General features: G+C 35.0%; 1 protein-coding gene across 2 annotated transcripts; it reads right to left on the bottom strand.

Moving 5' to 3' along the window:
* Positions 1–359: 359 nt before the first annotated feature.
* LOC144553123 (kinesin-like protein KIN-14L) lies at positions 360–10200 on the bottom strand. 2 transcript variants are annotated; one of them, XM_078301215.1, is made up of 23 exons: positions 9740–10200; positions 9190–9313; positions 8776–8862; positions 8512–8682; positions 8320–8426; positions 8107–8238; positions 7835–8013; positions 7487–7645; positions 7099–7190; positions 6836–6987; positions 6552–6725; positions 6070–6216; positions 5247–5438; positions 5075–5146; positions 4764–4822; positions 4476–4680; positions 4148–4339; positions 3689–3904; positions 3104–3454; positions 2138–2236; positions 1669–1809; positions 1386–1544; positions 360–1022 (listed from the first exon to the last, which is right to left on the bottom strand). In XM_078301215.1, exons 1-23 carry the CDS (start codon positions 9938–9940, stop codon positions 567–569), a joined length of 3867 nt encoding a protein of 1288 aa, XP_078157341.1. In that variant the 5' UTR covers positions 9941–10200; the 3' UTR covers positions 360–566. The 2 variants fall into 2 exon arrangements, with proteins under 2 accessions (XP_078157341.1, XP_078157340.1); XM_078301214.1 differs by having other exon boundaries at positions 4476–4683.
* Between the last annotated feature and the right edge of the window lie 2349 nt (positions 10201–12549).

Genomic DNA, 12549 nt, shown 5'->3' on the forward strand with positions numbered 1-12549 from the left:
TTTCAAATATTTGTTACAGCTGTAAAGAAAGGACATAGTATCTATATGCATCCACAAATATACTTATATGCACGCTAATACATGTTAAGTATTCATTTAATATAGTTATTTTTGTTCAAGTGTTGATAGCTCTCAAAAAGAGGTTTCAAATATTTTAATTTTAAAAAGCTTTTCGGAAAAAATGCTCAACCACCCATGAAATTTGTTTTAAAATCTCCTAACAAATATTTCTAGAAGTGTCGTTTAGGCTTTTCCTGTGGTCCTGTGGTATCGAAGCTTCAAATTATGCTTCTTATCTTGTTTACTCGTATAATTGGCAATAATAAATGAAATTATGATTTAGTTATTAAAGAAGATTGTTTCGAGAAAAACACTAGTTATCCAGCCAACGAAATGAAAAAATTTCACTGCTCTTGTATCCAAAACAGTTATATAACATGGCAAATATCAAATAAAAATGGCATTCTTGTCCCAATACAAACAAGATACATACCGGTGCTACATACACCCAGCATCGTACACACTCTACACAAAAAATACACCATAATATATAGCCCCCAAAAATACTATGACCTCACATCCTTGAAAACCCCACCCCTCTCCATCTCAGCAATTATTTCTCTTAAAGCAGGGACCTTGCTAGCAAGAGTTCTATACAATCTAGAGTACCTAGCTCTAGTACCGTCTGCGGTTCGTGCCAGAGCAAGCAAGCTAACTGCTTCCGGCAATTGATCAAAAGCCTGTTTGATCTCTTCAAAACTCATCTCAGCCAGAACAGATGGCCTTGGAAGAACCCGTATTATCTCTCCTCCTTTGGGCTCTTGGACCCGCGAGTCAGCCTTTATTACCAGCTCAGAGTTGGAGTTCGCTCCACATTTCACTATAAATGGGTTTGTCGAACCAGTGTTGAACTGTAAGACATTCCATTGAGAAACTTCACTGTCACCGGATAATGAACTCGAGTTTGATTGGGCCCCGCCTTGTGTCGCCTCATCAATACTGCTCTCTCCTTCTGGCGCAGACTGTATCAATTTATAGAAATAAGTACCCTGACAAATTTTCATTAAAGAGATGGCCCTTTGCACGCCCTATATCCAACTTCAAATTGTACCAACCTCCTCTCGTACTTGCAATATCATCTAAGTTTAGTACATTCGAAAGAACCCAGCCATTTCTTTTTGTGATGAACTAAATAAAAGTTAACCTGATTTAGAACTCAATTCCTAATTATTTTAGTCTGAGTTAAACTGGAAAAGTTGCGGGTCATTTGAAAATAAGTTATTAAAAAAAGGGTGCAAATTGTGGAAGAACCTAAGAGAAGTTTGGCAAGGAATTTGCTCAAATCAGGGAATACATCAAAATATGTAGAGAAGTGCTGAGAATACCTCTACTACTACGCGTGCTTCTGATATGTGCTTCCGAGCACATGGATGATCTATGTCAAGCAGGGAAGGCATCTGGTCTAGTAATTCATCAACAGATGCCAGCAAAGCCCTTTTCTTCGATTTTGTCAAAGTTTTGGCCGAAGCTTGCCTTATTATCTCCTGATTTCAGAATACAAATAATTAACAGTGAATACAAAAAAAAAAATACTAAAGAAGTTAATTCTGAGGATTATCTAGTAGGTGAAGGTAAAGAAAACAATTGCTAATGAGTGCAGAGATGTACCTTGGCCTGTTTTAGTAGGTTGTCCAAAGATATGAGAGATGCTAAACGGGCATCTTCAGCCGCTGTAGAAGGGTTTCTAATGGGTGAACCGCCTTCCTCTTTTGATAACAGGGCACTATCGCTACGCATTTGTTGTAGAATCTAATAGAGCAAGGCAAAGGATAAAATGGTCAGCCGAGCAACTATTTTTCAGAAAACAGGGGTAAATTTTATTTATGCAATACATGCAATTATCATAGAAGTAAATATTGGTATCAAAATAAACTGTAGGAGCTTGACATCCTAGCAATAATAGGGACAATAACAATATTAGTAAGACTACGGCGATGTGATATTACGGTGCTTTGTATAGTCATCCATAATATATTATGTTTTGGGTATACAGGGATACACCGGAAATTCTGACTTTACAACAGATTAAGTTTTAGCAAATTAAATAAAAAGGAGGTAAATTAGGCTCAGCAAAAACCTTCTTCCTCTTGTGATCAACAGATTCCAGGGCAGAGCGCAACTTAGAGACACTGGCTTGGTCAGGGGCATCTTCGGTTGCCAGAGTACCAGCTATATCCTAAAAGTATAATAGCAGCATTACTGCATTAGCATAGAATATAATTTATGTTAACATAAATATTCAAAGACTACAATTGCCATGCCTCACAAACAAGACAGGTAAAATATGGGGAAAAGACTACGAAGAACATCTATTTAGACTCAGCACAGATGCAATCTCATAAAAAAAATACTAACTTGTTAGCATACAAGTCTGTTATTTTATAAAACATTAGATAAGGCTTGATTCTGAAAGAGGTCATCAAAGTAAGGGCAGGAGGTGGCACTTGCCACCCCCTAGCCCACAAAAGGTTAAAAAATATGCTTCTTCAGGTATGATTTTTTCAGAAAAAAATGTAAACATGTGCTTCTAATTCAAATAATTACAAAACATATGCCCCACCCTAAAATTTTTCCACATCCTATAACATATCCTGGGCACCACCCCTGATAATGTTCAGTAAGTAACAGAGAAATGTGAAGGGGAAGAAAAAAAAAAAAATTGATGGATCAAGGACAACTGGGAAGGATAGAGAATGTAGTGCACATTTAGTTTAGTTTGTTTACCTGATGAAAGGAACTGAGTTGATGGGATGAAAACAAAAGGTTTAGTAACTGAAGGGGGTAAATCAAAACCGAGTAAACCTCTTAGAATATATCCATTAGATCATTATGAAAAACTCTGTATGGATTTTTTTTTTCCAGATGGAAACACTGAAAAAAGAACTCCGGATTATTTAAATTAAAACCATTATGGAAACTCTGTATAAACTTGCACTCAAAAAGTCAGTGCTCGCAACTTAGAACAGATGTGAAATAAGAAAAAACATTGCATTATTGGCATTTTTGTACAAGTTAAAAGCATATGATGAAACAGTAAGAGAACCTTCATGTGCTGCAGTTGTGATGTGTAGACACGCTTACTGTACTCAGATAACAGTTGACCTAAAGCATCAGTACTTGGGTACTGAGCAGTGCCTAGACCAGCCATCCACCCATCCATAATCGCAGTAGACAAAAGCTCAAGCTCCCCAGTCGCTCCACCAGCCACATCAGCAGCAGTGACTGATAGAAACTCAAAGTTCTCCAGAAGCCACGATCGGATCTGGCGTTGCAGCTCGCCAGCTGGCGTGTGAACAAAGAGTGCAGCAAGAGCCTTGTTGCCTATTGCAAAGGCTTTTGCCTCCTCTGTTAGTTCTCTCAGTTTCCCTCCAGTTACATGTTGTCTCCAAGTTTCCTTTTAGAAGGGAAATGGAGAGAATTGAAGTAAGAGCAATGCACAAAGAAAAACTTAAAAAGCCCCTACAACTCACTAATATTTTAAATAACTGTTCCTTTGCTGCTAGTTATTAATAAGCTAAAGATTTACCAATAAAACTTTTCACGGATTTAAGTTATTTAAAACACGTTAATTTAAGAAAATATCGATGCCAAAATATGAAAATTAAGATCTAATATTTTTTTACTTTACCTGATCTATGCCTCTGAGCTTCAAAACTATAGAAGATAACTTGTTTTTCTTTTCTTGTCTTATATTGACCTTAAATCCATGAACGTGCTCATCGATTAATGACATTCGTGAACTGGAATCATGGTAAACTGGAGATCTACCAGGGCTATTGCTTCTACTCGAACTTCTGCTCCGGATAGAATTTGACTTTTCTAGAAACCTTTCAACAGGTGCAACCTGTTTCAACAGCAGCCATAGTGCATCAGAATGTTAAATTAAATGGTTTTTTTTTTTTTTACTAACAGACCCAAAAATTACATGAGGGAGGCTACTGGTGAAAAGAAAATGAACAGGCTACCGGAGCATTAGAACAAACTCCCAAGTTTACACAAGTAAAAATGACAGAGGGAAGTTGCTGGTAGCAACCATGCAAAAATAACTCGAGCAATAAAGGATGTATTGAAAATGCTGTTTGTTTACCTTGATAGATTGCAACTCTGGTGACCTGGAAATTAATGATCGGATGTACAATATTCTCACTCGGGAAACAAGCATTGTGTCCATAACTTTCCTGGGCTCCATTTTACGGATAAATGCAAAAACAGCATCTCTGATTTCAGCGAGTATTTCATGCTCCCTTGCAGCCCCTGCTTTAATGACTGCAGCCAAAACCTACACAAGAACATTTCTCTTAGAATGATTACAAAGAGAGAAACAAATACATTTGATCTTGCCTATCAAATCAAACCTTATCAAAACCCAATTTTCACAATTGCACATGAAACTGTCTTATTTTAATGCTACTAACCAGCATGAGAAGTTTATTTGCACCATCAGAGATAGCAGCAAAGCTTTCGAACTGTTCAGGATCAAACTCCATTAGTGCAGATGTTAAGTACTCGCCTGCTGGAGTGGTCTTTGCTAATTCATTGCTCGTCTTCACAATAGTCCCAGCATTTTCACTTCCTCGAAAGCCCACTTGTGGCTGTGCACCAATCTGAGGTTGTGCCTTGCTGCTGTAATTACAAATCCAACAAATAAAGTCGAGCATATTTTCAATTACTATCTTCTGTGAAAAAAGAAAATATTTTATTACCTGCTTGGATCCTTGCCCTGTGTACTACTAACTGCCCTTTTAATGGATGGACTTGCAACCTGTAAAGGAGATTGTTGCAATTAAAGTTAGAATTCCTCCTGTACGAACCTTAACTATAAACAAAATGTTTTGTTAACTTGAAAAGTGTATGAATCTCAATACAACCACCTTGAAGTTACATAGATAGATCCACATTCAGAGCTTAATGTAAATAGTTAGTTTAGGTAGCACATAATTAGTTTTGTTAACTTTGCCATTTTGTTTGGGTGGTTATTTGTGTTTTTTTATTCATGTAAAATTTACAATATTACCTGGGGTGAACCTCCCAAACCTGACTTCTCAGTGAGACGGTCAAAGAGCTTCTCATTTTCCTCATGTAATTTCTGAAACATTAGCAATCAAAAATTAATATCTGGACACAGTAGAGAGGCATTTTACAAAAAATACAGTTTAATCTATAAACTTCAAACATCTATATGAAACCTCTATAAGGGCGTCTCTCTTTGATAATTCCTCTTCAAGCTTTTTGGTTACTTGTACGGAATCAGCAGTCGACTCCAGTGCTTTTGTATTAGATACCACCCCAGTTGAACCTGATTCTGAACCAAAAGTTGATCTTGCCTCACTGGAGTTCTGAGCTTCTTTAAGTTGGGACTCAATAGCCTTAAGTTTAGCCTGTAAATTGCAAGATTACTTACATATCATCCTGAAATTATATTGTATCATTTATGAAAACAAGGGTCTTTTGCAAAGAAGCAACCAATGTTTATCAGTTGTTGTAAAACACGTTCATGGATTGTTGTATTACAAAGGAAATCTAAAATTACATCAAACCTTAACTGGGTTCTAGCCTTACCCCTAATTCAGTAACACCAAACATGATTCAGGGAAAGGCCAATAAAGATGGATTTTACCTATAAGAATTCTCCAAAATCTTTCCTCAAAAAAAAAAAAAAATTCTCCAAAATCAAATTGATTCCTTCTTTATTATTGCGATTACCTTCCTATAAAAGGTTAACTGTTGGTAAAAGTTGTCTTTAAAAAGGAAATTAACAATTGAAATTTGAAACAGATACCAGTTTTTCTCAAAGATAAAGAACAAAGCCTACAATGGCAAATAAGATAAGGAGTTCCCTTCGAAATATCCTTTCAATTTAAATTTGTTCTGTAAATATAAAAATATCATGAATACTGCAAGGAGAGCTATAGATAGTGGGTGCATTTTCATATTACCAAATGATCACATTTTAAATCACAACTAAAGATGACATGTAAGAATAAAAACAAAAATGTCATTTTCCTTTACCTGCAGTGTTTGAATGGTCAAATCACGATCCCTAATTTGTGTTTTCTGTTCTTGTTCTATGTTCAGAAGTTGAGAAACTTGATTCTTTAGCTGGAGGTTCTGTTCTTTTTCGACCTTCTCTTTCTCAGCAAGCATTTTGTTTTCTGACTAAAAAACCAAAGACATAAAAAGGAACTCAGGAAAGTAGTCCCGTAAAATTATGAATGACATAAAGATGGGGCTGAGACTTTGAAACGTTCAGCTTACAGCCCTGTACCAGTTTCTGGTACGGATGAGCAGCTAGCTGGGCAGTTTCTGTCAATGAAGGATAGTGTTGACTGCTGAGACTTCAGGACCTATTTAATTGTTTTGTTTGGGTCTAGGGGTCAAGTAGGATTGTTTTAGATACATTGTAACTGTTTCTGTTAGTAATATATTAGGCTTTATGGCCTTTTTCACAAAATATATAAATAAATGACATAAAGAACAAGGGATCATGACACCTTCAAGTCAGACTGAAGAGTGAAAGAGACCTTCCAAGCTTTCTGAACTTCATTGAATAAAAGGGTACACTGATCATTGGCCTCCTTCAGTGCAACTTTTAATCCCAACATTTCCTTCTTTAAATCCATTAGTTCTTTCTCTTTCACTTGTAGCTCCTTCCTTGAGTCATTGGCCTATAATTAAAAGAAAATATGCTTTTTAGTAATGCTAAATCGTTGGTCAATCAATGATAACCAGTATTTAAGATTGAACACAGATCAAAGAACGGAGAAAGAAGATTTACCACATCTCTCCATTTCTTTATTGTGTCACGGTTGCCGAGACTTAATTCAGAATTTCTAGCCCTTGCCGAGAAACTAAGGGTTGATAACGTTCTAGACAGATTTGAAGTGCTTGGGTTCAGATGAACAATCAACAAGGTCTTCGAGGTGCCACCTGAGAGTAAAAAAGAGCACCGTTTTGGATACATTATCTAGTAGAAATCGGCGAAAGCTTCCATAAAATAAAACTCATCATTTGAAAAGACAAGATGTGTAAGTTAGATACCCAATGAGTCAGCAAGAGTCTGTGTAAGTCTAGAGTTTCCATATGGAACAACTTCTTTTTTTGAGCTCAAGGACCATAAAACATCACCCAACCTATTTGAGTCAAAGTCAAATCAAAGAACCAAGATAAATAGATAAATATAATTAAACAAATATTGAAACTAAGAAGAAATTGAAAGTGACAGTTAAAAAATTATAATCTTAAGCACTTCACTTGATTAAGTTATGGGGATGTATCCCACCTTTAAGATGCTCAGCAAACAAAAAAAAGGATAATAAAAATAACTTCAGATGTTTAAAAATTGTACCTAACAGAAACCTCAATTTTTTTTATATGGATCAGATTGATTAATTCAAACTCAGAAAAATGAAAGAGAAAGGGAACTCACGCTGACAGTGATCTTGACACATGCAAAAAATCTGTTACATGCTCCTTGGCATCATTCTCTACTAGGCATTCACTCCCCGGTAAATCAACAAGAGACAGCTTGCTGTATGTATGCTCTCTTGTCACACAATTTGTGTAGTGTACGTGAATCGTAACTATCCTGAAAATTCGAAATAAAGTTGAATTTACACTCTTAAATATACATCTAGAATTGTACTATTTATAAAAAATTCAGCACATAAAAAAAAAATAAAAAATCAACAAATCAAAAGCTCAAACGAAGCATTTGACCCAGAACATATATCAATGGCTTAACTTATGAATAAGAAATGTATGATTTATCTCCTACAAATGAGAGAAGGCAGCTTTTGATGAATCTACTTCTCGTTTCTTGATAGCTGTTTTAATAACTCTAGAGAAGTCTATCGGGGTCTCCACTTTCTCTTGCACAAGTTCCACGTATGAGTCTTGCATGCCCATCCTCACCTTTGGAAAAGCACTTCTAGTTTCTGACAGTAAATCGTTCACCTAATTTGTACAAAAATATAACAATAAAAAATTACAAGAGAGGTAACAACATAATAAAGTAGAAGTTTTGTTATACTATGACATAGCACTAACCTCGTCGTTGTAAAGTTCAAGGGCAGTGACATAAAAATTGTACTGAGATATGGAGGTAGTATCTGAATTTGAGAGGTCAAAGAGCTCTTCAAAACTCCGTATGTATAAACCACGCTCATGACTAGACCCTTCCTGAAAAAAAATATATATCTTAAGAGAAAATTATCCGTTACAAGCTAAAAATGGCATGTATAAACAAGCATGTAAAAATACCATAGTGTGTGTTTTCCCAGAACGACTAGGCCCGTAAGCAAACACAGAGATGTTGTAACCGTCCAGAGCTGATTGCACAAATGGTTGTACATCCTGAAAAAGTTCTCCTGTTGCAAAAAAATGAGTATACGTTCAATAGACTACTTTTTAATTAACACAGAATTATTAAAAAAAAAAAATGAGATTTCATGCCTTGTCCAACATGGGGCCCATATACCCGATCAAATTCATAGTCCTTCTTTGGGTTGGTTAACGACTCATCTCTGGTATTCACACGGATGGTGACATCATCAGGAAATTCAACCAATGAAGGACCTTCGTCTTCAAATAACGGTCTTGTACGGCAATACACCTTCACATTGCCTGGAAATGAGTTTTTCAATGTTAAGAGGACTACAAAAGTAAGACCTGGGTCCTGATGCATATACTAACAAAAAAGGAATAGGATAATAGTACCTTTTAGAGTTAATAACTCATTAAAAAGCCTTTTCTTTTCATTGATTAAAGGAGTTATTCGGGCCTCAGTTTCAAGTGCAGCTTGATCTGACAACAAAAGACAGCCCATTAAAATAAATACATAGTTCTAAATAGAATTTTAATATATCGACACAGTCTAAATAGAATTTCAATTATGTTGCGCTCAAAAGTGTTGCAGTTTGCAACTCCAGCATTGTCGAATTAATAAAATGACACTAGAAGTATCAAATACGATTGCTCTCAAAGCATACTGTGGTTTGGACAAAGAAATGCAAACTGTTGTTTCAGGCATCATAATAACTAAATGCTAGAATTGGTTAGTTCATCAGAGAAAAAGGAATGAGCATGAACAAAAAAGTTTATGAACTTAACAAACAAACAAAAATTGCAGACCTAATTTGAGAGCTCTATCTGCTAAAAAACCAAGATATCGGGTAACACGGTCAAGTTTGGCATTTGAGTACTCTCTCAGGTCATTTGCTTCCTGTCTCAGTTCTGAGTAATCCTCTCTAGCATTCTGAAATTCCAATTTAATCAATATCATAACAAACCACTCAAAGCATTATTAGCAAGTTCGCAAAGCTATTATTTTCAATTTCATCTGATTAATTCATTCTATAAAATTTAATAAGCTGACTAAAGAGTTATGCCATTATTAAAACATTCCTTGAACTAACTCACAGCATCACTATCTGTAGGCGGTAGGCATAGGAAGTAACTAAACAAACTGTAATTTCATGACTTGCTATTACTTGGCAAGATTAGGTCTGAACAAGACCATTGCAAATTTTCTCAAGCAAAGAGTAACCCGATGATTTCTCAAATCATACACAAGCTCATGACGTTAAGAACCAAATCAGTAACGAAAACAGGCCAGTAGCCGAGGCAAATTCCATTAAAACAACGATTAAAGCAATTTTTTCAGCTTTACGCCGTGACAAACCTTCACTTGCTTCTCCAGTCTCTGAAGCTTGGTCGTAACAGCTGGTCTAGATAGCTCAGAGCGCGGTGCTGGTGTCGAGGGAGAAATGGACAGCCGCCTTACGATGGGGCGGTGGGCTCCAGCTGTAGTCTCCTCCCTCTCAAAGGAACCCCTGGATTCGAATCCTGGTACATCCCAGGTCCACCTCTTCTGCTCCGCCATTGACGGAGCTAGAAGGTCTAACCCTAGATCAATAAAAGAAGAGAGGCGAGAGAGGAGAGGAGAGGAGAGAGTGAGAGGGGATGTGCTTCGGAGTGTAGGTGTGGCTTGAAGCAAGAGCGGGGAGGTCTATCGAGAAGCGAGAGAGGGAGGACGAACTGAAGCCAGAAATAATTAATATTTATTTTTATGTTTTGAATTTTTATACTAGGGGCTCTCTTTTATTTTGTGTCATCAGCGCATAGTCGATTTTTGAAATTTGCGTAGTCCGCGGCTAAAGATGGTTGTATGCACTTGGAGTCTTGGAGCACCGAATTCTATTAGGGTTAAATAGATTATAAATTTTCAAATTAAAATTAAAAAAATATTTTTTGAAGGTCAGTGAGCGGACTCACGTGACAATTTCATTGAAAATAGCAAAAGAAATATTTACAAAGTCTTATTAGCTATTTACATAAAAAAGAAAATAAGCCACCATACTACTGTGATACTACCACTTAGCGAACACTCTCTAAAGATTATTTTGCCAGTGAGTTATCTCGCCGGATACACTGTCCACTAGTTTAAAAATTAAAAAAATATTAAACGAAATTCGAAATTTTAAAAACTAAAAGTTAGAAGAAAAAAATGAATCAAAGACCCTTATTAAAAATCCGACCAATTCAGCTCCGTTTAAAAATCTGGCTCTTTTTTTTTAAATTAAAAGAAAATACAAGTTTATGATGGAATTTGAAATTTCGGTCCTAAATAGAGTTGAAAAATCAAAGTACGATCTTAGTATAAACTTTCTTTTTTGGGTTAGAAAATTTTTGTTAGGAGTGGACTATGCTTTTAAATTAGAGCCTTCTAAGTCTTGATATCCGTTTAATATTTTTTTGAGGTTAAATATAAAATTTCACAACTATTAAGTAAAAAAAATTGACTATGAAGCAGTGATATCTTTGTGTAAACAAAATTAATTCTAATGAAAATCTTTATAATTGACACCTCCTCCGTACAGGTAATGAATTCTCTCATGTTGGATAAAATAAAATTTAAATAATAAGATAGTTCTTGGAAAAAGAATATGTTGCGTTGGTAGGAACTTGTTTTTTCTAATCCAACGGTTTATTTTTTTTCATACGCAGATATCAACATTTAATTTGATGAAGAAAGTAAATTCATGCTTTTTCAAAAGAAAAGTAAAAAAAGTTCATTCCTAATTTTAGATCGTTTTCTATAATTGAACACGCATGTTGTAAAAATAGTATGTTTTCGAGATGTTTATGCAAAATCGTATGGCGTTCATAACTCAAAACATCATTTAACGGCTCAATATTTTTAAAATTGAAACATGAACCTAAATCTTTAGATAGACTATTTTTTTTCACGTATATATGATGTACGTATGCACGAATAATTCTCAAATTACATCAAATTTAATATATAATAATTTAAACAATATATCGAATCTATAATTCTTGGTTTAAAATTTCAACCCTATTCTGATGTCAGTTTAGTTAGGAGAATATTTCTTTACTGCATAATATAGGTACTTTAAGAATAAGAGCGAGTCTGTCATGTACCAAAATTTGCCTAAGAATAAAGGAAAAATGATTCTGTTCTTTCCGAAAAAAATCGTCTCAGGCCTGCCCGACCAAGTGGAAGCGCACCATTATATTCCAGCGCACAACAGGGCAAAAAGTGTGAAAATATATGAAATTAAATTTCAATAGAAGAATAATTCATTAATTTGGATAGAGTTCATACTTAATTTGTATATAGTACGTTGTAGACAGGTCGACTCCAAAATATTTTTCCGACGATTGTCGAGGAACTCAAAAAACAACGGGGAAGCCATATGAGCCAACAAGGAGCACTCGCCTTCGCCTATCCCTCATTCATTTTTTTTTTTTCAAATATGTTCCTTTTGTTGTTTTTTTTTTCATAAAAAGAATACAAAAAATGTTTTTGTTTAAATAATTATACAATTCTAATTTGTTAATAAAAACTTGCCTCGTCATATTCTATTTTTTAGCTTTTCGAAATTTTTAAATATACTCTCAATAACAAAAAAAAACTAAACCAAAAGACCATTGTTTGTGTAGAATTTCATAATTACTCGGGCCAAAGTGACAAATATAGGACCTCGAGACTAAGGACCGCCATTTGTCGTTGCGGCCTCACAAAAAACCCAAACATTCAAAAGTCAAAAAAAATTCCGGCTGTAAACAAAATTAAACTATTTCTTAGTGTATTACTAGAAAAAAAAATACTTTGGATCTGAATTATTGATCCTAATTCAAAAGTCACTTCTAATAAATAAAAAAATTATCGTGTTCCTTCTAATACATTCAAATTCTAAGGTACTTCATCTATTTTGAAAAAAAATGATCTTAGAATTTGAATGTACTAAAAGGATTACCGATTACGATAATTTCTTTATTTATTAGAAGTAACTTTTGAACCGATATCAATAATTTAGATCCAAAGCATTTTTTTTGTAACACACTAAGTAATAGTTTAATATTTTTTACAGTCGGAAAAAATCTTGCCAGGATCTTGATAAAATATCTATAACTTTTCCTTCTTGCACAAGACCTAACTCGAATTAGATCTTGGTAAAAAAAAAC

The sequence above is a fragment of the Carex rostrata genome, chromosome 4 (assembly GCF_964058835.1).
Source record: "Carex rostrata chromosome 4, lpCarRost1.2, whole genome shotgun sequence".
Lineage (NCBI taxonomy): Eukaryota > Viridiplantae > Streptophyta > Magnoliopsida > Poales > Cyperaceae > Carex > Carex rostrata.

Bases quoted from the DNA above. Each gene is read 5' to 3' on its own strand.
- LOC144553123 (XM_078301214.1), bottom strand. From the start codon at position 9,940: ATGGCGGAGCAGAAGAGGTGGACCTGGGATGTACCAGGATTCGAATCC. The intron at 5,439-6,069 runs GTAAAGGAAAAT...TGCAATTTACAG, and splicing joins TGACCATTCAAACACTGCAG to GCTAAACTTAAGGCTATTGA. The intron at 1,023-1,385 runs GTATTCTCAGCA...AAATTGATACAG, and splicing joins AAGCACGCGTAGTAGTAGAG to TCTGCGCCAGAAGGAGAGAG.